The 24,718-nt window shown below is 47.4% G+C and overlaps 1 protein-coding gene across 2 annotated transcripts in view; it reads left to right on the forward strand.

Moving 5' to 3' along the window:
• Positions 1-24,718, forward strand: part of ZFYVE16 (zinc finger FYVE-type containing 16) — a 589,878-nt gene that overhangs the window by 351,434 nt on the left and 213,726 nt on the right. For both annotated transcript variants that reach the window (XM_078675307.1, XM_078675306.1), the window contains 2 exons: positions 10,108-10,332; positions 23,627-23,709. In XM_078675307.1, coding sequence (XP_078531433.1) covers positions 10,108-10,332; positions 23,627-23,709 — 308 coding nt within the window. The remainder of the gene's footprint in view (positions 1-10,107; positions 10,333-23,626; positions 23,710-24,718) is intronic.

Below are 24,718 nucleotides of genomic sequence, written 5' to 3' on the forward strand. Positions count from 1 at the left end.
CACATTTAGTTCCCGTTTTACATGGGAAATATAGGTCAAAATCTGTTTTACACATTCTATGACTTACAAGATGTTATCACAGGCAGAAAATATTAGCTCATTCATTTGAATGGTGCCTTTGTTTATCCTTCTTTCCTCTTGATTACTCCAAAGTATCTCCAGGGTCTACACCTCCTTTACATTCAGTGATACACCCAATACCTCCCTATATAATGAATCTGTGCATCTTTCAGAGGCAAATTCATTTCTTGATAAATACAAGAATCTTCGTAAATTAGGGATAACCTTCTGCTCACTGAGTTTCACATGCTAAGTTAAAGGTGAGGATGTGACAAGAAGCGAAAATAGGTCATTAAACATAAATTACCTTCCCTGCTCATTACGTAAGCAGCTACCTACCTATGTCATTATCATATGAAATCTCTTTATTGTGGTCATAACTCCAGTTTCCCATTTCTTTAAAAACTTTCTTGCTACCTCAAATTTACTTCAAAATGCACCATTTGTCCCCTCTTATGTGGTCGGGCTCACTTGCAACGCTTACCACTGAGCACTCATATAGAACTCTTACGCCCTACCACTTTCAAATGTCACCAGCCACCACTGCCGAGGGGCACTCTCTGGTTTTGGCTGTGTAGAGTCCATGCGTCTGGCAGGCAGCGTGTCCTGGAAGGTTCTATCTAGCTAATGTACTAACAACAAATAACTGTGGGTCTAGAGGAACTACTATCTCTGTGTTCAAATGTGTCTATTCTGCAACAAGTATAACACTGTGGGACTAGTAAGTTGCATAGGGACTGATCATGGTGTGATTATGTTCCCATCAGTTACACGTTCTGAACCGCCCTGGTCATCATTTGGGCCATTACACAGAGTGGTATGTCCACCCTGCAAGTACAAGTGTTCTAGATAGTGATAACTGAAAAGCAGTGCTGAACAAAAATGGTGAGTGAAAGTGCTAACTATTAAAATTGGAGAGTGAATTTGAAAGAACCTTATTCATTTATTTTGATAACGAACCACTTCCAATGTTAAAAACATCAAGTGCAAAGTAACAGTAGTTCAAAAACAAATATCTACTGCATGTGTATTAAGGTCGACATGTTTCTGCAGTTTATAGACCCTAGCGGTATCTGCTGCTTCTTCAGGACCAATAATCTACCTTGCTACTGCTTAACAAACGAGTGAGTGCATAAGGAAACAAAAAAGATTTCACCTGATACGGTCCTCGCATCTCTGTTTGGGATGAAACCAAATATCCGCACACCCCATGTGGAAAAGAAGAAACAAAGAACACAGAGAAAGTGAGATAACATATTAGTTAAAAAGGTTATCTCCCACATGAGCTGTATCAATACCCATTAGCCCATGACAGGTATGTTAAAACATTACCTCCCATTCTTAAATTGGGTTCCCTCTCACTCACCTCGAGTATGGAGGATAAGCGCCGCTCCTCACCTGGCTACAGCTCAGAAAAATGGCGCATTGCTCTAATAAAAAAAACCATAATGTTGATAGTGAGAAAACTCACACCATCACTGCTGTACAAGCATTCTGCCAATAAATCGTACCTATCTTGGTCTAATCTCTCTGCTTAATGACTAATGAGTCATACTGAATGTCAAGATAATCTCACTCAGCATCCATACCGTAGAATTGCATGGCATTTTACATAAGGTTTGGGATGGTTACCCAGCTGTAAGTCTTCGCGTAACAAAAAGGTTCAACTAGTCACATTTAAACCAAGATTATTCAACAATGACCCCTGCGCCTTCGCACCCAGCACTCGGCCTGGTGAAATAAGACGGAGGTATGCAGTTGTTCTTACCTATCCGTCAATACGCCTGGCGGGCATCCGGGCTGTTTGGGGAGGTGCCGGAGTGTCTTCGCCATGCTATATTTAAAGACGTGCAAAGAGGATTGACCTCATTCTGCGATCCCATGCGCCCGATTGTAAAGCGCATAGGTGTATCTTACTCCCATTGGTCAATTTCGCGCGTCACAAACATGCACCCAAGAGACTCATGGGTAACTTAGTCTAGAGGACATTACGCCTCGTAAAAAGCCCAAACATATTTCTAAGCTTAATCAGGTTATGATGTTTTGTTTATTAATTAAAAAACTTGCATGTCATAAACTTCAGCCCCATTGACTCCTCTGAAACGTAGTTCTGAAAGCATTGCACTTCCTAAATAGACTAACCCATTTCCACACTCCTCAGGTGTATAATGTGTCCGGGGTATTAGTCTGGCCAGTAACTATGCTTGTAACCAATGTAAACTGAACGTCATGTTTACATAAGAGGGCCTATCAAGTGCTGAATATTCGGACTCTCTGCCTATATGATTTAATGATTAGAGTGTGATTTAGTATACCCAATCATTGCTTAATGGGCAATGTGAAAGTTATAAATATCAGCATAATTCCCGTAATGTACAAATATCAATAATATGTGCTGATATGATGTATTACAGATATCACTTTAACTATAATCACTAGAGTTCGGATAATATGTTTACTGAATGGTAAACAAATATATTCAGAGTATGTAACTTCTCACAAAGGGTCAATCATTCCGGAGACACCATGTACTGGAGGAGAGCCTTATCATTAGGTGCCCTTGGTATATTACAGTGTCATCCAAGGGATGTCTTCGTTGAGACCGTTCTTGTCTGCATTCAAGCGATAGACCAATTTTTGCTCTAATTTAAACAGATGTTTTGTAATGTCAGTGACATGGGGAGGAATATGTGGTTGTTCCAACACAGTCCAGGCAAAATCAGTCGGTTTATGACCCACCTCCAAAAAATGATTTGTGAGGCGGGTCGCCTGTTTCTTGCACCTAATCGTGCTTTTATGTTCTGAGATCCTCGTCTTGATTTTCCTCGTCGTCATCCCGACGTATTTCAGATGACAAGAGCATGTAATCAAATAGATGAGGTTGGTGCTATTACAGTTCGTGAACCGTTTTTGTTCCCACCGTCGTGATGTACCTATGTCAATACTGGTAGAATGAGTGATTTGTGGGCATACCGCACAGTTCCCACAGGGATGATGCCCCTCAACAGGTGGCAAATCCCACAGCGTGCCCACTTGGTGGGTCTTCTTTGTTCTTGGTCTTGTATGCACTAGACGGTCTCTCATGCTTCTACCTCTTTTGTATGCAAAAAGTGGTTCCGGCAGTGTATCAGGACCGGTGTTCAAGATTTTCCAGTGCTTTCTCACGATTTTTTGTATGGCATTCGACCTTGTGTTAAAGGTATTAACAAATGTTATCCTTTCATTCTTCGGTTTTGATGGAGTTAGTTCCAAGAGTGACTTGCGGTTATTGTTTGAAGCTCTTTTCTTGGACTTCCGAATCAACTTCTTTGGATACTTCTTGTCCAAGAGCCAATCTTCAAGGGTACCTGCATGCCTCTGAAAGCTCTCTTTCGTGGAGCAGTTTCGTTGAATGCGTAAAAACTGCCCAAAGGGCAGATTGTCCCTTAGCGCCTTTGGATGACAACTGTCATATTGAAGTAGGGAATTTCGAGCCATTGGCTTCTTATACAACTCAGACACCAAACCTGTCGGGGTCGCTATGACTAGAAGGTCTAAAAACGCTAAACTGGATTTGGAATATTCAATAGTGAAGCGCAAAAACCTGTCCTGTTCATTCAGCCATAGGTGGAATGTTTCAAGCTCAGACTCAGTTCCGCGCCACACGACAAAGATATAATCTATGTAGCGCTTCCAACCCTTCACAGATGATAAATGAGGGTTGGTCGATGAAAGTACACAATCCTGTTCGAACTTGTGGACGTACAGATTTGCCAGGCTTGGGGCAAAAACGCTGCCCATGCTGGTCCCTGATGTCTGGAGGAACACAGTCTCTTCAAACCTGAAGAAATTCTCTTTCATTGCCACTGTTGCCAACTCCATGATGAACGATACAGGTGTGATGGAGTCCCATTCCTGTTCTCGTAGTAGCATCTCGAACACATCTAGAGTCTCATTTTGTGGTATCGAGGTGTACAGGGACTCTACATCAAATGACACCAATATATCTGTGGTGATATCAAATTCAATGTTAGGGAGTATCCTTAAAAGATCCTTGGTATCTTGGATGTAGGTTGGCATCAATTTCACCAGCGGGCGCAGGAAAATATCGACAAAAGTCGATAAGGGTTCTAATAGAGAACCAATTCCGGAGATTATCGGACGTCCCGGGGGTGGACGTTTCTCTTTATGAACCTTCGGGAGCATATAAAAGTATGGCATCACCGGGTTAGGTGTACATAAGAAAGCCGCCTCGTGATCCAGCACTCTGCTAGGGCCTCCTCAACAAGATGTTTGATACTGTTGGCAATTCTTTCAGTGGGATCTTCTGGCAACGGACTATAGGAGTTAGTGTCACTGACGCGCGAAATTGACCAATGGGAGTAAGATACACCTATGCGCGTTACAATCGGGCGCATGGGATCGCAGAATGAGGTCAATCCTCTTTGCACGTCTTTAAATATAGCATGGCGAAGACACTCCGGCACCTCCCCAAACAGCCCGGATGCACGCCAGGCGTATTGACGGATAGGTAAGAACAACTGCATACCTCCGTCTTATTTCACCAGGCCAAGTGCTGGGTGCGAGAGCGCAGGGGTCATTGTTGCATAATCTTGGTTTAAATGAGACTAGTTGAACCTTTTTGTTACGCGAAGACTTACAGCTGGGTAACCATCCCAAACCTTATGTAAAATGCCATGCAATTCTACGGTATGGCTGCTGAGTGAGATTATCTTGACATTCAGTATGACTCATTAGTCATTAAGCAGAGAGATTAGACCAAGATAGGTACGATTTATTGGCAGAATGCTTGTACAGCAGTGACGGTGTGAGTTTTCTCACTATCAACATTATGTTTTTTTTGATTAGAGCAATGCGCCATTTTCCTGAGCTGTAGCCAGGTGAGGAGCGGCGCTTATCCTCCATACTCGAGGTGAGTGAGAGGGAACCCAATTTAAGAATGGGTAGGTAATGTTTTAACATACCTGTCATGGGCTAATGGGTATTGATAGAGCTCATGTGGGAGATAACCTTTTTAACTAATATGTTATCTCACTTTCTCTGTGTTCTTTGTTTCTTCTTTTCCACATGGGGTGTGCGGATATTTGGTTTCATCCCAAACAGAGATGCGAGGACCGTATCGGGTGAAATCTTTTTTGTTTCCTTATGCACTCACTCGTTTATTAAGCAGTAGCAAGGTAGATTATTGGTCCTGAAGAAGCAGCAGATACCGCTAGGGTCTATAAACTGCAGAAACATGTCGACCTTAATACACATGCAGTAGATATTTGTTTTTGAACTACTGTTACTTTGCACTTGATGTTTTTAACATTGGAAGTGGTTTGTTATCAAAATAAATGAATAAGGTTCTTTCAAATTCACTCTCCAATTTTAATAGTTAGCACTTTCACTCACCATTTTTGTTCAGCACTGCTTTTCAGTTATCACTATCTAGAACACTTGTACTTGCAGGGTGGACATACCACTCTGTGTAATGGCCCAAATGATGACCAGGGCGGTTCAGAACGTGTAACTGATGGGAACATAATCACACCGTGATCAGTCCCTATGCAACTTACTAGTCCCACAGTGTTATACTTGTTGCAGAATAGACACATTTGAACACAGAGATAGTAGTTCCTCTAGACCCACAGTTATTTGTTGTTAGTACAGTGTCTTATATAGGGGGCTGTAACTGTGTATTGGTCTTTAAAAATTCCCCTGGACCCTACTCTCTCCGTATGTTGTTATTCTATCTAGCTAATCCCAAGCACTGTCCGGTGTATCAAAAAACAAAGAGCGTTGATTATATATGACTTTCAATTTAGCAGGGAACAGTAAGGCAAATGCGAGGCCCGCAGCACAGACCCCAGCCTTAACATCCGTAAATGGAAAACGTTTGCGCTGTACAGCCAACGTGTAGTCGACGAAGATCAAAATGTTCACGTTGTCTACCTGCAATGGGCCATTGTCTCGTGCTGCCTGTAACTGATGGTCACGGTCTCTATAGTTCAGTATTCTGGCCAATATTTGGCGGGAATTTGCACCAGGTATTGGCTGACGTGCAGGAACTCTGAGGGCCCGTTCGACGGTAAAGTGTGCGGACAGACCAGTGGGGGCCACAGTAGTTTTCAGCCAGTTTTTTATATAGATAGTCGGGTTGGATCCTTCTGATCCCTCCGGAAAGCTAACAATTCTAAGGCTATTACATCGGCCCGACCTTCCGCATCATCCGCACGAGCCTGGAGGGAATCAATCTGTTGGCGCATTTCAAATAATTGTTCTTCATGAGCAGTTACTTGTGGCAGTAATGGTTCCAGTGTTTGTTCTGTGGACTTTACTCTATCTGCCAATTTTTTATGGTCGTCTTTGAGTAGGTTGAGCTCTACAGAAATCATGCCTAATTGGTTTTCCAGCGCAGTTCTCGAATCCTGGTTTCTTTCAAGATCATATCTAATTTGTCTCTCGGTGGACTGGACACAGCTCCCTCCTCCGCAGGGCGTAAATGGCCAGAGGAATATTAGGAGGGTGGCGAGAGCGATCCTGTCCTGCCGAATCTGGAGGTTGTTCTCAGGTTACTTCTGCCCATTGTTACCAACGTGTTAAGTGATTGAGTATTTATGGGCTATATAAGGGCCCAATTTTGTCACATGGAGGCTATTAGCTGCTGTGAATGAGTACAATATTTAGTTGGTGTGCCACGGAGCTTGACTGCTGTGGGTTGTTGTGAGAACCGGGCAATATTTAACTGGTACGTCGCGAAGCAGTGGCACACCTATCGGTGAGTGGCGCGCAAGTGCACACCAGTGAACCGGTGTGTCCCTCTGCGGAGGCTGCAATATTTATGCGGAATCCATGAGACTATGGATGTGTCATACAACCATGTGATAATCCCGTCACCAGAGATCACTTGCTGTTAGTCGCACTCTGATCACCACTCTCAAACCAGTTCTCTCCTTAATCTGGTCAGGCCAAGCACTATTAGTTGCGATCAAGCGTCCTCCCAGTCACAGCAGGAAGGCTCTCATATGATGGAAAGTCGGGGTGCAGTATCAACAACGCTGAGCCACTTCAGGTGGATTGAGTCTACGGTGGGCCCCAATCCAAGTGGGAAGGGAAGGAGCGCCCCCCTCGAGACGTCCCGCGAGAAACAATTAAGTAGTCACTGCATAGGGCCAGCACCTCCTGGTTGAGCATTAATTGAGAGTCCAGTTGCTGCCATCTAAAACTATCCCTGGTTTAATGTTAGACAAGTGGGCAGAGTTACGAACGGGGGGAGCTAGCAGAGTATTTGTTGCTCCTCAGTAGTAATAGGATAGCACCCACGCAGCAGACTCCAATGAGGGCAGCGCCACTGACCTGGAATTAGAGGCCCAATCTGACGGGATGGTCGGATAATGAAGGGCGATCCCAGGCACCTCCACAGCGCTGTAACAAGCTGCAACACGGGTCTCTGCCCACCATTAGGTCCCGCAGCAGGTGCGCAGGCCAGGCCAGGTGCCACCCCGCACGTTCCGCCCCCGGGGCTCCTCACAGGTGCAAGTTACTCACAGCAGCCACCCGGGAGCCTCAGACATCACGGAGGAGGGGGAGGGAGGAGGGCACTGCAAGTGCAAACATACTGACCCAGTCCGCCGGCTCGAGGAGCTGCTCCGTTCATCTGGGATGTAGTCCGGGCCGCTCAGCCAGGGTTGGATTGGGATTAAAAATTGGCCCGGGCATGATAAGAAAAAAGTGGCCCACATTTGCATATTGCGTTTGGAAAATGCTGGTTCGGCGAACTTTTATAAGCTTTCTAAAAGGGGGGGTTAAAAAAATGCTCGGACTAGTGTGCACTGGTGAAACACACCTGAATACAAGTGAGGCCACTTTTGCTCCGGCCCCCTGCCCCGCTCAATATGCATATGTAAATGGGCCGGCCCCAGCGAGAGAAAGAGAGCGACACCTCTGCCCTTTAATAAAAGGGAGGTAATTGAGGCCACCCAGGCACCCATTGGGCTGCTGGTGGCATCGGAACAACGTGCAGAAACCGCCAAATCGCCCCCCAGACTGCTAAAAAAAAGCAGCCCACTGCTGGGCCTGGACACCGGCCCCTCGGGCATTGCCCGAGTGCCCGCATTACCAATCCGACGCTGCGCTCAGCCCACGGAGAGGGGATGTATTCACGGTAAGGACCCACAGGCCACTACTCCAGTACCGCCACTCCACTCACGCGCAGTCACAGCAGGTGTGCTCCAGCCCACCACAGGCCACAAGCCATGCAGTCGAGCATAAGAGGTCAGTCCGGGTGGTGAATGGGGGCACGGGGAACAAGGCCCGAATCTGGGGACTCAAATTATAGCGGCAGCCGATCTCAGGGCAATGCAGTCCGGCGTAACTGCAGGCAAGTCCACTGTAATGGAGACCCCTCCCTCAGGGCCAGACGTGCGTCGTACCGGAGTTTTTCGCGTCCCGAAACTCGGGTTTGTGATCACCTTGGAATCTCTGAGTTTTCAGCATGGATATCTCATTGCAGACAGCCAGCGCCCTGCATGTTTTTGGCAGTCAGACAAGTTAGGAAATGTCGGATTATGATCGGATCAAGTGCCCCGGCCCGGAGCACGTCGCTTAAGCGACCACCATCTTGGGCTGCAGACCACGCCCCCTACAGAAAAGAACCTTGTCAAGATCGATTCAGTAACACTCTTTCAGCTGCATACATCTAATCCCAGATTCTGCCCTAGTCTTCCATCTCCCTGTGCCGGGGAATGGTCTTTTTCTCCATCCAAAGTGGCCCAAATTAGAGATCTGCACACTAGGACATCTGAATGTTTGTTGAACTTTGAGGGCACGAACAATATCAAGAAAGAAATTTACAGCAGAGTTAGTGGTTATATGTGGCTACGACATCAGTTCTGGGGTGGAATGAGACAGACACATAGAAGCATGACACAACCTACCGCATACGGGAACTTGCTGTAAAAAATTTCCGGATCCCATCTGGTGCCTGGGGAAATTCACTAGGGAAGGAATATGCGTTTATCCACCGTACTAGGATTGTATCCACCAGAAAAAGCATTACCAAAGGTAAGTATCAATTCAGTGGCGAGACTCATCACAGGATCAAAGAAATCCTCTCGCATATCACCAGACCTAAGAACCCTCAAATGGCTACCGTTTGAGGCTAGAATTCACCTGAAAATAGCATGTATGATGCGCAAGGCCATACACCACAATTCCCAGAGCTACCTAGCTCAAACTGCCGGGATAGATCTTCCAGAAGCTCCAAGAATCTTTTACTGAAGCCACAACGATTTGCCAAGAAAAAAACTTACAACCGGGCCTTTTCTGGAATGGCTCCCAGGATCTGGAATGCTTTGCCCACAGGAACAAGAGCAAACCCATCTACTGCCGCCTTCAAAAAAGAAGTGAAAGTGACTTTCATGGCCGAATTCACATGAAATACTTACGTTTTACTAGATGTCAATTATTAATCTGTATTATTGAGCACCGTTTCTTATTTGCTGGTTCTGTACTATTGAGCACCTCATACCTGAATCACCTATAATTGGATTCTTTTATGCTAATGTTTTTTTCTTTTTCTTTCCTATTTACTCTTGCTTCTAATGTATGACATGTAAAACGCTCAGATACCCGCAAGGGTCTTGTTCGCGCTATATAAAACCTTCAAAAAAGTAACTTATTTGTGGCAATTGTTTTGCAGCTTAAATGAAGATTACCGGCATTATCTTTTCTGGCAATAATACAATGGAGGATATGCACTTTATGTGACTCTAGAAAATTATACCAAAATGATGGTTATTACTAAATATCTTGTTCTCCATATTTTCTAAAAAGTGGATGGTTAATTTCTATACATTTGGAGCTGTCCACAGAGTACATTTTGAGGGGAAGATTTATGTAGCTGCTTCTCTTAGTACTTAGTAGTCTTTGGAAAGTAATATTGTGGTTGTAGAAACACATTAGCTTTTTCTGTATTAATAACATAACTTTAATTGTTGTGTATCAAGCTAATACATTTTTTGTTGTTGTTTATCCTCATGTATGTCCTTTTTTTTTTCTTTAAAGGAAAATACATCAACAATTTGGAGAATGTCACCTTTAATGAAAGTTTTCTCGATAGCAGGGAACATGGAGGATTTCTCTTTATATCACCCACTTTTCAAAATCTCAGTGAACTTCCATTGCCAAATACCCCATTTCTGTGTGGCATTCTCATTCATAAACTCGAGGTCCCGTGGGCAAAGGTTTTTCCAATTCGTGTAATGTTAAGATTAGGAGCAGAGTATGGTGGTAAGTTTGAACTTGACATTTTTTATAATTTATAAGTTGAAATACAGTATTCGAATTGTGCTGTCTTTCTCTAGACTCCATTGCGTTAGCATAGCCCTCCTTTGAGTACGCATTATGCTGCTATTTTGTTTTTACTTAATGAATTTCCTTATGCTCTAACCATGTTGAACAAAAAGATCACTCACTAGTGCTTGCTTGTCTTTCATTATGGTTACCTTTTTCCTAACATACTAAACTACACACATATTTTAATGGTTGGGTTTGAGAAATATTGAAAGGAATCAAAGTATCCTATTGTAAGAAGCTCACAAGATGTTTAGACATCTAAAGGACAACAATAGAAAATGCTAACATGATCCCAAATTTTAAACCTCATACAGAACTTACTTGTAATGGTAGTGAACCTCTGGAATCAAAAGAATTAGTTTGAGGAGAGTACATTTAGCAAGGAGCACTGTTGTAACCTGTGCCAACATAATCATATTTGAGTGAGGCCATTGAGTGAGGCCAGTCACTGATCTGGTACAAAGCCAAACATTTAAAATAAACGTGTATGTGTACAAGTACAAATAGGTCAAGATATATAATCTTTACTTAGTTCTTTAGAAGTTTTTCTGTGACGGTTTAGAGTACTGTTTACTTTCACACCTTTACTCTTTGTCTGGTAGTGTAGGAAAGTAGGATCTGCTTCTTATGGTTACCCCCGCTATGTGCTGATGTAAATCTGTTTTTGACTATTCTTACTGGAATCCTGCTAATCAGGACCCCAGTCTATCTGCTTTGTCCCTAACCTGTATGATATGTACTTGGGTACACCCCAGATTGGATACTGGGGTACCCTTGTCAGTCCCTAGTATATGGTACCCATATTCCCAGGGCATAGGTACCCCAGAGTTCTCCCATGGGCTGCAGCATGTTTTATGCCACCCATGAGAAACCATTCAAAATGGAACTACAGGCCTGCCATTGCACCCGAAGTCGACTAGGAGGAGTGCCAGGTAGGAAGTGAGTGATTGGCGGTGCGCCAGGGCCACATGTAAACGTCACAGGTAATGCGTGTTGGCATGAAGCCGCATTGGTCTGGATGAATCACTTTGTTAAGGATCGGTGACAGGAGTTGGGCAAAGATTGTGGCGTATATATCTTTATCTCCATGTTAATCAGTGAAATTGGACGTTAGTCTTTGCAGGCGGGTGAGGGTGGTTGGGTATTAGGAATGACTACACTAATGGGGATATCTGTTTCAGGAGGGAATGTCCTTGTCTCCGCGACTTCATGGAACAGCGCGAGAAGGTGGGGGACCAAAATATCTCGGTATGAGGCATAGTAATCCTGCGGGAACCCGTCAGGCACTGGCGTTTTTCCAGCGGCCATCAGAGAGATGGCATCGCTCATTTCCTCTGGGGTGAAGGGGAACTCTAGGTCAGCCGCCTCAACGCCAGTGAGGCAGGGAAGATGAACACCTCTTATGGCAACCAAGCCATGAAGCAAAGCTACAGGCCTTTGGGCTGAGTATAGCTAGAAATAGTAATCGGCAAAGCCTTGGGCTATTGTGGATGACGTTCGGTGAGTGACATTAAAGAGATCCTGCACCTCTGGGATAATACGGTTAGCTAAGGGGTAAGACTTTAGTCTCTGCAGTATCTTCCCACTCTTGTCCCCCCCCACCCATATACTCTAGCAATGGAGGATCTCTATAATAGCTTAGTGGACACGAGTGAGATTTGTTTGATCTCTTCCCTTCAGGATCTCAAGTTGCCTGTCTTGTGTACCGTCTTCCCTTCCTGGGGAGTTCCTCTCCAGGCGAGGTGCCTCTGATTCGAGAAGGGAAAGACGGCTGTCCTGGGACCGTTGCTGTGCCTTAAGCTGGTCCCTGGCGAAGCCTCGAATAGTGGCCTTACTCGCTTCCCAAAGGGTTCCCGGAGAGGAAACCGTGTCTTGGTTAGATTGGAAGTATTGTCGGAGTTCTTTCCCTATAGCTTTCTTAAAATCTTTGTGTTGGAGGAACCAGGCGTTAAGCCTCCAGATAGGGCAGACCGAACCAGAGGAGTCCCCCAAGTAAAGGAAGAGGAGAGAGAGGTCCGAGATGCCTCGGGGAGGATACTGACATCAGACACTCTCTGGCAGTCGGGGCTGGCATGAAGATCATGTCTATGTGCATATCTGTGGGACATCGCCGAGGTGTGGGTGTACTTCTGGGGGTTCCAAATTCTCCAGATATCGCAAAGGCCCAGGGTAGTCGCCCAGTCCATCAGTCGCCTTGCCTGAGAGATTTGGCCTGGGAGGGTATACCTGTGGTGTCAAGGTCTGGAACCATGTCTGCATTAATGTCGCCCCCTATCACTGTCTCCCTCAGAGGCAAGGCGGAAAGAACATCCGTGACCTGCTTCAACGGTGAAGTGGTGGTTGTTACATATAGGGTAGACCCAATGGTACTGGGACCTGGGTATTATGCAGTACAGTAGGGGATGGTAAGCGGTGAAGTGAGCGTGGCTGGTGGGACGTATACCGACATTTGGTTTATGGTGTCCCCTCCTAGCGTTCCTGTTAGGGCCACAAAAAGGCCCTTAGAGTCCTTTGTGACATGGTTGAGTATGGAGGGGACGTTGCGCTTGAGGAGGATTGCCACCCCTCTTGAGCCCCACTCAAAGCTAAAGTGCCATACCCCTCGTTCCCTTGCCTCGCGTGGAAGGGACAATGGTTCCCCAGGAGGTGGGTTTCTTGGAGTAAGAGTACGTCCGGGGTGTACCTTTGGGCGTATTTCAGGACTGCTGTGCGCTTGATTTTGTCGAGCATACCATTAACCTTCCATGACAGTACTCGGAGGGGCTGCCCATATGTAGCCTCTATGCCAAGGTCTATGTGTGGGGTCGGGAGACAACTGGGGTCCAAACCCTCAGTGGGCCCGGGCCGGTCTGCGGGAAATTGCGGTCTGTGTTCCTGTCTTCTAGTTTGTGGGATTGGCATATGTCTGTGCTGGTAAGAGAATGACATGCTGTGAACACTCAACAGTAGAAAACTAAAACATAGGACAACAGTCCCAACGATTCCCCCCCCCCCCCCCCCCCCACTATACTTCTGGAACTGAAGCATCTGTTGCCCTGTAAAGTTCAGTTCAAAACTAGAGAAGCCAGCTGTATAGGGTTTTTTTAGGAGATTTCAGATACTAAGGGCGCTCTGCCTCAAATTCTACGTTACAGTGTGTGGTGTAAATAAGTATGTGAGTAGTGCGTAAAGAGCAGACGGAAAAAGCCCTTAACCGTCTAATAAAGTCAAAGACCTAACAATATATGCACAGCTGAGCTCTCGCAACTACAGTGGGGTAAAATAAACATAGTACAAATGACAAAAGCAATTAAACAGACAGAAGCAGATTCTTGGGTATTTTTCTTGTATTCGCAAGACGATGGTTAAGTGTGTCCAGACTTGAAGAACAATCACAGTTTGCCGACACGTGTTTCGTCGTGCTTCGGTGAGTCAACACGACTCTTCAGGGCACTGCATAGGCATATCCATAGAAATGCTATTTTACAGTAAGACTAAGCCTGAATCTGCTCTCCACAGCTACCACTTGGATAGTTGTCTAAGGCTATCTGAGACCTCGTACATCACGTAAGGGTTGTCTGGACTGGTGCAAGGTAGCCACTTACATTAGTTTTCATCAAACACCAGGCCAGCCTCTCACAGGTAGTGTTTATTTTTTGTAAGTAATGTTCAATATTTGGAACAGATTGCTCATATTCACCAAGAAAGAATGTTTACATGTGTAGGGTTCCATTACATTGCTAATAATCTCTATATGTGAATGCTATAGAGCAGGCTAATCAGCTGTCTTCTAACTAAATAGTTAAAAAAAAAAACAGTGTTGAGAGCTCTCAAACTGTTAAAGGAGCAAAGTCCTTTTGTAGAAATGTCGCCACCTCAGAAAATTATTTATGAGATGGAGGTTAATAACTTGTCATTCCATTTTTTTTTTTTAATTCTTTTTATTAACGGAAATAAAGGTTTGATGGTCATCACATTAATAATACAGTATATTCAAATGTGCATGGCTGGAGACACAGGGCAGAAGAAACAATAATCGTGCAGAAATAATGAAAACAATGCATCACATATTAATTCACAGTGTGAGCGGTTCGTCAACCGAGACAGTCCGTGGAGGGTCACATATGTGGCCTCTGTACTCATTCCAGTTGGACCAAACTTCAATCCATTTTCGTGGGCAGCCACGTGCCACATACACCGTTTTCTCCTGGAGCATGCACCAGTCCATGTCAGTCTTCCATGTGCCTAGTGTCGGAGGTCTAGTTGTCCCCCACTGTCTAGCTATGTTTCTTTTGGCAATGGCACAGCCCAGTGTAGCCCACAGCCTCCCACGAGGCGGCAGATCAGTGGGTTCCCAGATATTTAGCAGGCATCTCTTCGCTTCCAGCCTCTGCTCCACCCCCCACACATCCTGCTTCAACACACTCTGCATGCTCCATAAGATCTTCCGCTGGATCCCCACTGGAACCAGGAAAACGGTCACCCAGGCCCTCGTCACCAGCCGCCTGGACTACGGGAACACCCTCTACGCTGGGACCACCGCCAAACTACAGAAAAGACTCCAGCGCATCCAGAACGCCTCAGCACGACTCATCTTGGACATCCCCCGACACAGCCACATCTCCCCCCACCTGAGGGACCTGCACTGGCTCCCCGTCAGCAAGAGGATCACGTTCAGACTCCTCACCCACGCACACAAGGCTCTCCATGACTTGGGCCCCGAATACCTCAACAACCGCCTCACGTTCTACACGCCAACCCGCCAGCTCCGCTCCGCCAGCCTCGCCCTCGTCCCACAGATCCGCAGAACCACCACCGGAGGAAGATCCTTCACCTACCTGGCGGCCAAGACCTCGAACACCCTCCCCACCCACCTACGACTCACCCAGGACCATCTCTCCTTCAGGAAGCAACTCAAGACCTGGCTTTTCGAGCAGTAGCACCCCCCCCCCCAGCGCCTTGAGACACTAGCGGGTGAGTAGCGCGCTTTACAAATACTCTTGATTGATTGATTGATCCTGTATGCAGCTAACCACCCGGTTCCAGTAATTCTGCAGCACAGGGCATTCCCACAGGGTATGAAAGAAGGTCCCTCTCACCACAACCCTTTCTACAAAGCCCCTTCTCACTACTTCCCATCCGTTGCAACCTGGTCTTGGAGAAATATGCTCGGTGGAGAATTTTTAACTGAATCAACCGGACCCTAGCCGAGAGCGCATCCCTCCACTCTTCGTCATCTATTTCTAGACCGTCAGCTTTCCATTTCCCTTTGAGTGGCATTAGGAGGTCTGGGGAGTTATTGACAATTTTTTTGTACGTGAGTTCAGGGAGGTGGCCATCTAAAAGTCTATCCTCCAGGGGGGAGGAGTCCGGGGGCTGGGTTCCTGAGGGGATATTCGCCTGGAGGGAGTGCCTGACCTGCAGGTATCGAAAGTGTTCTGTCTGTGCCAATTCATAAGTGCTGTGGAGAGAGGCAAAGGACACTACTCCATCAGGGCCCCACAATTAGGGCCCCACAAGTCTTTAATTCGTGAAATATCGATGAGGTCCCAATTACGGAATCCTTTAGATCGGCCCAGGGTTCCCAGCCTCTCGGAGACCCACAGCGGGGTGACCATCGTGAGTGTATCCACCCAACCCAGCCTACGCTGTACAATATGCCATAACTGAACCGAGTGTTGTGTGGGCCCAGTAAGTGGGTACCTACCGGGCTTAGAATAGAGCGCAGCCTCAAAGTTACCCCCCGGCAGGAGCCACCGGTCCATTCCGTATCCGGGGTCGTTCGCGTCGCAGTATGTGCCCTGATTAATGGCAGATAGATGTGCGGCCCAATAGTATTTTCGGATGTCAGGGAGCGCAATGCCGCCATCGAACCAACCTAAGGTCAGTTTTTGGAGGGATATACGGGGCGTCGCAGACCATAGCAATTCTCTCTGTGTGGGTTCAATGGACGCGAAATAGGAATTCGGCACCAAGTCCGGATAATTCTGCAGGGCATATAGAAACCTCGGCAATGCCATCATTTTGAAGAGCACCGCTCTTCCAAGCAGGGACAGCGAGAGCTTTCGCCAGGAAGCTGAGTCCCTCCTGGAGCGCTGGAAGGGCGGCACGAGATTCCTCTCATACCTGGTCGCCTTCTCCTTAGAGATGAAGATCCCAAGGTATTTGAACCCCTCAGTGGCCACTGTAATCGGGCAATTTCGGGGGGGGGCTGCGGAGGGTTACCCTGCAAAACGTAGAGCACGGACTTGTTCCAATTGATAGTGTATGCGGAGTTTCTCCCGAAGCTGGCAAAGATGTCCATTGCCACTATAAGGGACTTACGGGGTCTCGTTAAATACACGAGGATATAATCCGCGTAAAGCGAAATCCTATCTTCCCACCCATCAGCCCATCGTATCCCCTTCAGGGAGAGATCTTGCCTAACCCAGGCAGCCAGAGGTTCCAGAGACGAGGCAAAGAGTAAAGGCGAAAGGGGGCACCCCTGCCGTGTTCCCTTCCCGAGCGCAAACACCTCGGAGGCTTTATTGTTAACCGAGACCTGGGCCAGGGGTTTAGAATAGAGGAGACGTATCCACCCAATGAAGCTAGGTCCAAAACCCAGTTTCCGAAGTACCACCATCATGTAGGGCCATTCAAGCGTGTCGAATGCCATTGCGGCGTCCAGTGATACTACCACTGCGTCTTCCTGGATGGTGTGACAACGTCCCAACACCCCGTGAAGCCGCCGGAGGTTAAGTGCGGTGTTGCAGTGGGGCATAAAACCGGGTGGACCAGAACTGGCAGAACGGGCTTCAGCCTATTTGCAAGAGCTTTGGCAAGAATTTTGGGCTCCGCGTTTAACAGCGATATTGGCGTGTAAGAGGCGCAGGAGTCTTTTGGTTTCCCTTCTTTCGGGATGGCCACTATTGTGGCAATCCGCTGATCTCGCGGTAGAACGCCCTTCTCCTTACATTCATCTAACATACGTTTCAAGTGTGGGCTGATGCCGTCCGGGAGAGCTTATACAGCTCAATCGGCAGACCGTTAGGCCCGAGTGCCTTTCCCGTACGGAGCTCTCTTATCGCCCGACTCAACTCGTCTGCTGTAAGTGGCGCTTCCAGAGTGTCTCGCTCGGCCTCAGAAAGGGTGGGCATCCGGATGTCGGTCAACAGGGCAACTGAGTCCTCCTCCGGCCTGTCAGAGCCCGTACTATAGACCATTTGGTAAATATGATGCAAATTCCCTAACTATTTCACGGGGTTCAGTGATGACAACCCCCGAGTTATCTTTGAGTTCTGCCACCACTCTCTGAGCCTGTTGCTTTTTATCAAGCCAGGCTATAAGCTTCCCTGCCTTGTCTCCCTGGTCGTAGATTCTACCATCCCTATATTTAGCCATTGTCCTAGCCGCATCAGTGGCCAGGGCCCTATACTCTGCCGCCTTGAGTTGCATCAGGTGGATCTTCCCCGGGTCTCCTCCGGTTAGAGCCGCTGTTTCCAGCGCGAGTAGATCTCTCTCCATAGTGACTATTTGCTCCTCTCGCTCCCTGCGGTGACCAGCAATTGTAGAGAGGGCCTCCCCTCTCAGCACGGTCTTAAAGGCCTCCCAGAGTACCTCCGATGAGTCAACCGTGCCCACATTGTCTTTGAAATATCTTTCAATCGAAAGAGTGAGCTTTTCCTCACCTCTTCGCTATGGAGGTGCCAGGCGGTAATGGGCGCTATACAACCCTCTTGTGTGTCACCGACAGAGAGGTGGAGAAGCAGTGGTGAGTGATCAGATATCCCTCTTGCTAGATGGGTGATTTCACAGATCATAATGTCGGGTTGCAGAGGTGCAAATATGTAATCTATGCGGGAAAATGAGCGGTGTGGTCCGGAGAAGAAAGTGTACTGCGTGTCCGTCGGGTGCGAAAACGCCAGAGGTCGGTAAGACCGAAGGCCTCAAGGAAGTCAGACAACCACTTGTGTCCCGTAGGCGTACTCCGGGGGGGGGTTTCTATCAAGGGTTACCGAGACCACAGCATTAAAGTCGCCCCCCATCAGAAGGAGCCCCTCAGGAAGAGAAAGGAGCAACCTGCCCAAGTCTTGGTATGATTGAGTTTGAAGACCAGGTGGGATATAGGTCGTGACTAAGTTTATCCTGCGTCCCTCCCATCGACCTGTGATGGCCGCGTAGCGTCCTAAGGGGTCTGTGTCTACATGTTCAATAACCAAGGGAAATGTACGACGTAGCAGTATACCCACTCCTCGGGACCCGGAGGTGAAACCGGCGTGCACCGCCAAGGAGTATCCCCACCTATTTAGTGCGTGGCATGCGTTCCCCAGTAGGTGAGTCTCCTGCAATAATAATACGTCTGGGAGGTGTCTTTTAACAAATTGCAACACAATGGTTCTTTTAAGCTTGTCCCCCAGTCCGTTAACGTTCCAGCTCACCAACTTAAGACTTTTATCCAACTTCATAACAGTGCACACTTCTAATTGAACCACCCGCCCCTTGACTCTCGACATCTTGCACACATGTATCAGCGCGATTCTGGTGTGACCATTCCAAACTTGCCCCCCACCAAACCCCCATCCCACCCCCCCCCTCCTTCCGCACTCATCCCAGACAACGACCCCCCCCCCCAGTTCCCCAGACTCTGTAAAACGTACCCTCCCCCCTGCCAGAACTCCCCCCACCCTGCTTCCCTGCTCCGTAGGTTTCAAACTACCCACAACCCAAATTAGCAGAGCGCCTTTCGTCCAACCCCAACTCGGGTACGCCCCCTCCCGCAAGAACTCCTGTAGGGGAAGAGTGCGCCGGCCCCAACTCCAGCCGCCAACCCCATCTGCCCCCCAATTGCTCAGAGATACTGTTCCCAAGACACAGTCTAGCATACAATAGAATAGAAGGCAGAGAGTGCATGTCAGCCAGCAGCAGTGTGTGGTAATAGTCCCCCAACAGACAAATTATACATTACAGTTCAGCAGGGTCCATCTTTCATGTTCACTTCCCTGAGCGGCCTTCCGAGTCCCGGTTAGTACCCCACTTAGGGCTGGCCGATCGGGACCGCCAGGAACGCTGGCTCTGGGCGTCTACCTCCGACCTCTCAGCTGTCGATCCTGGGGATACGAGCTGGGCGTCTCTCCATGTTCCCCTTTCCGGTTGCGTCTGTCCATTTGGAGAGTCGCTGTCCAACCAATTCTGGACCTCCGACGGTGACGTGAAAAATAGGGATTTACCTCCCACGATGATCTTCAGCTTAGCTGGGAAAAAACATCATATATTTGACTCCAGTGAAAGAGCGCCTTTCCCGCTGGACCTGCAGTGTGAAGTCAGGGAAAAATCGGATCGTGGCTGCTTCGTAGTGCAGGTCGCCTTCTTGCCTTGCTGCCTGAAGGATGGCACCCCGGTCCCTATAGTTGAGGATTTTTGCGATTATTGTCCTGGGCGGAGCCCCTGGTTTGGGTTTAGGGACCGGCGTGCGATGGGCGCGTTCAACTGTAAAAAGTTTTCAAAGGCGCTTTGGCTTTAGGTGGGCGAGGATGAGTTCTTCCAGAAATAGCTCAATGCTGGGCCCCTCCGTTCCCTCCGGGACACCCACTACCCAGATGTTGCTTCGACGGGCCCTCCCTTCCTGATCCTCGTACCAGTTCGCTTACTCGTTTTTCCAGCATTGTTGATGAGGATTGAAGCACCTTAATATCCGATTCGTTGTTCTTAGATCTTTCTGTTGTCTTGCCAAGGTCCGAACGGAGGAGGTTCACTTCTATGGAGATCTTGTCCATTTTAGTCTCCAGGTTGGTACCCAGTGTCTGGATCGCCGCCATTATCGAGGTCAGGTAAGGCTCCTTTTGGAAGGCCTGGCCTTCAGAAGCATTGCCCGCCTGGCTCTGCAACAGAGGCCCCGCGTATTTGTCCAGCTTGTTGGTTTGAGTGGTTGTGTTCCCTTTCGGCCTCATAGTGGCGGAGTGGTGAGGCCCCCAGCTGTAACACTTGATGTTCCGGAACCGTACCGCGTTTTATCCCCGGAGTCTCAGGTCTCTTATTTTTCGCTGGTCCGCTGCTGCGCCCAGGGGGCACCGACCGCTCCTCCTCGGGTCAGTCCGAGCCGCCTTCCAAGTCTCTCTGGGCACCCCCGGCTTTGCACCAGCGTTCAGGGGCAGTGGCGAATCAGTAGAGTGCTCCTCCCCCTTTCCGTGCCTCCGGGTTCCCTGCCGGGTCAGCAGAGTGTTGGTGCAGGCTTAGCGGGCAGCCCCTTCCACAAGGGGCGCCCCCCCACTTCAAGGACAGGGATCGCGCCACAACTTGTGTCCAGGAAAGTCCCGGACTCGCCCTATATGATGCCTCCTATTTGGGCCAAGCCCCGGTAGCTATGTCTTGCCTTCAACCCCTTCGCCAGGGAGGCGCCCCCGGGGTATCGCCGTCGCTGGATCCCCCCTGCCTTTGCTGTCGTGAGTTGTGGGGAATCGTATGTCCGGGGACCCAGGGAGTCTACTAGGATGGCCCTGCGCAGACCGCACCAAGGGTAGTGCTCCCCGTGAGGCGGTTCCGTTGTTGCACCAGCGCGCCTGTTTTAGTGAAGCGTCTGCAGTCACCAGTTGTTCAGGCCCCAGACCAGGCCTACGTTGATTGGGAGCCGCGGGGGGCAAGACACTGCCTTTTAGTAACCGCAAGGCGGGTGGCGGGCATACACTGCACCGCGCCCCCTACCTTGCGCGACTCTGCATTTACCAGTCCGGGAGAGTCGCGGCACCTTCTGTACCCGCGACTAGGCCGCAAGCCGGGGCCCACAGCAGTATCAGCTCCCCAGCTCCGGTCCCCTGTCCGATGCCACCAGGACCGGCGCGGAGGCCCGGGAGCTGTATCTTCGGCCCGGAGAGGAATCGGGGCACGGCAGAGGCGCGATCCTGCAGTGCTTCAGTTCCGGTTGCAGGGGCGCTGGGTTTTACCCGTCTTGTGTCGGATATGAGCCGGATTTATAAGGGGACAGAGGTGGGTTCCGCGGAGCTCGCACTCTAGGCGGCCATATTCCTTGGCGCCTGGCCACGCCCCCCTGTCATTCCATTTTTAATACTAGAGGACCATGCCTTTAACCATTATTATTAAAAAGTAGGAGGACTCGGGTAAAGGTTAAGTTAAGAAAAGAGAGGGAAGATAACATTTGGATTAAACTGAGAGAAGCTGCCTTTAAAGGCCAGGTAAGAACCTTTTGGTCTCTTATCGGGGAGGGATGTGGAGCTGGATCTCGACCACTCCCTGTGGCCATTGTAGAGCATATATGGGTTAGCTTTATTCAGAACTTATATGCAGATAATGCAATGGCAATTAAGTATATCGCACCAAAGGAAGAAACCTAATTGTATGGATCGCCATCTGAAAAAGAAATTGAAATGGCGATCAGGGGGAATGCGCTCCTCCGGAGCGAGGGGAACGATGAATTACCAATCACAGTTTTGAAACAAAATAGTATACTGTGGAGTAAAATTCTTTATCCGGTGTTCAAGTATTGCAATGCAAACAAAATGGTTCACCCCCCTCTTGGAAGGGGAGTATAATAGTCCCTCTGTTTAAGAAAGGAGATTGAGATGCTCCACACAACTATCGTCAAATTGCACTTCTTGGCGCAGTGGGTAAAGTTTTTGCTAAATGCCTCTTGACCCAAATTAATGATTGGGTGGACGCAGTTAAAATTTTACAGTTGGAGCAAACCTGGTTTAGGACAAAGCATGGAACAATTGATAACCTAACTGCACTACAGGTAACAAATGAAAAATATGTTAATGTTAGAAAAGGAAGGGTGAATACAGCCTTTATAAACTTCTCCACAGCATTCGATAAAGTAGATCGTCCTCTGCTGTGAAGAAAACTGTCAGACCTGGGTATGCCGGCCACCCTTTTGGAGTTAGTTTGAGCTCTTCATACGGACATTTGGTGCAGAGTCCTAATTGGAGGGGAAAGAGGTCTCTCCCAAACCATCCCTACCGCAAATGACCTAAAGCAGGGATGTTTACTGGCTCCCCTACTTTTTTCCTGTATATCTCTGATCTTCCTCAAAATTTGGCTCAAAGTGAGGGCATTGCCCAGTTACTAGGGGGAACCATGTGTACACAGATGCATCATCCCTTTCTATTCCTTTTACTTGTTTGTTTTGTCCTCAGGTGACCCGGTCACTGTTATTTGACTTCAGTCCTTAGTTTGAGTTAAAAAATAAAAAAGTACAGGTGCCCAGAGTTTTTTTTAGGCTGACCTCCCATGCTGGTTGCGTCGTCTGCCTACATGGACATTGCATGACGCTGCATAACATGCTGACGGGTATCCTGCAGACTTTTATGCTGTCTTCTGCTCTTTTGTCTTCATTACTCTCCCTTATTTTCTTACTTTTATTTATGTATCCCCATTTTTCTTTCTCTTTCTATCGTTCAAAAAAGGCAGACCAAATACTACAAGTACACTCTTAATATGTCTGTCTTTTTGTCCTTTTTGCCTGGGTTCAAGGAATTACATCTTAGATTTGAGACCATGTAACTAATAATCTTCAGAAAATCTTCAAACATGCTACTGAAAATGAATCAGAATGCCCAACACAATAGATACTGATTTTAGGAAGAAAACAAACCGGTAAATTGTGACCAGTCACATAGAGTGATTGGTGAAAGAGGACATGACACACTTCAAGAGGGGCCACATAGTAGTGTATTTTCATCTTGTACTGCGTTATTTGTATCCTTTGCTTCTCCCCCGCTTCTGTAGTGTCTTATCCTCTGTTGGTGTAGAACAAAGGCGACATAGAGCAGTAACCTTGATCTCTAAGATGTCAGGTAGAGAAATCTCAAATTACATTACCTTCAAGGCAGTGGAGCTGTGGGAAGTTCCTTATTGGTAAAAAATTAGGTGCACCGTCAAAACAATATGTGGTTCCTAGTCCAATCCTATTTTTTCATCTGTGTTAAAGTCTATGTAATTACACTTATTTTAACGTATTCAGAGTCAAAACCTGTGTGGTAACATTGTTTGTGATCTGATTGGTGGGCAAAGAGAATGGTGTCCCTATGTGTATGGAAAAGAATTATAGTGGTAGAAGGCTGTTTGCTAAATATATTTCGACTTGTCCGTTAGAGTTGGCTATGTCCCGCCTCTTATTTTCTCTAAAACCATGAAACTTTATTTTTGTGCAGATGTGTCCGCGATGATTTTTGGGTTACCAGTAGTTGGCTTTGTATAGTCACTCTATATAATTTTATCATATTTTGACTTCATTTCATTTCTTTTCCCCTCTTGAAAGTTTACCCATCTCCTGTTGTAAGCATTCGGAACCGAAAGCCACTCTATGGAGAAATCGGGCATACAATTATGAACCTGCTAGCTGTGAGTAATTCACCTAACATCATAAAATGGCATTTGTCAGTGAGCACTGTTTGAGAGTCCTCTACAAACCATTTCTTTTGGAAATTGCTATCTAACATTTCACTGTTTTTTGTGGCTAATTTGCACTTCATCCTTTTCTTGCTGCATAACACTGCCGAAATGTGTTTCCATGAAATTGTGTTTTACATTTCTTTGTACTGTGTTTTGTCATTTCAAGTGCCTAGGAATACTTAAGTGGCCATCCCAGGTCGGCTCTTTACCTACGTCTGGACCACAATAGTATTGAATCATGAAATGCAATGCACTTGCAGAACTGCGAGGAACTAAATGTACCTTTTTAATTTCATTGAAGACTTTTAATATTTGAATTGGCTGCATGTCAAATGAGAGGTGCCCTCTCAGGGTTATAAATAGATAGACCCAACCCCGAACTCCCACCCAGACCCTTCACAGCCAGGATAATGAATTTCAGAGATAGAGACACTGCACTGTGACTGGCCCGTGAAAAGAGCGACCTCACATGGCAGGGCTCCAAGCTGTCTATACCCTGACTTCACCGCTATGGTGCAAGACGCTAGAAGAAAGTTTCAGGGAGCCAAGGCTACACTCAAAAATTTGGGTCTAAAATTTAGCATGCTATATGCTGCCAGATTACGGGTGGAAGTCAATGGCCGCTCCTGAATATTTGAGAGCCCGGCGGAGGTGCAAGAATTCTGCCACTCGTACAAACTTAATAACAAGCGCAATTCCGTGGCTGCAACCTCCTTCCCCACTCATAGTGGGTCAGATGCTAGCGCAGACCTATTCTCCAACTCAGGTCATGGCTGACTGTTCAATTTGCATGTACTGCCGCTACTCTGTTGGTTCATAATCATTATTGGGTCTTGTCTGAATATAATGAAAGCATTATTTGTCATTGGTTACTGGTCCGTTGGAGAGTGTACGTCCCCACCTTTGGTGTACACCTCAGATCGTTTTTGGTTAAGACAACATGTACCCCATTAGACCG

The sequence above is a fragment of the Lissotriton helveticus genome, chromosome 2_1 (assembly GCF_964261635.1).
Source record: "Lissotriton helveticus chromosome 2_1, aLisHel1.1, whole genome shotgun sequence".
Classification (NCBI taxonomy): domain Eukaryota; kingdom Metazoa; phylum Chordata; class Amphibia; order Caudata; family Salamandridae; genus Lissotriton; species Lissotriton helveticus.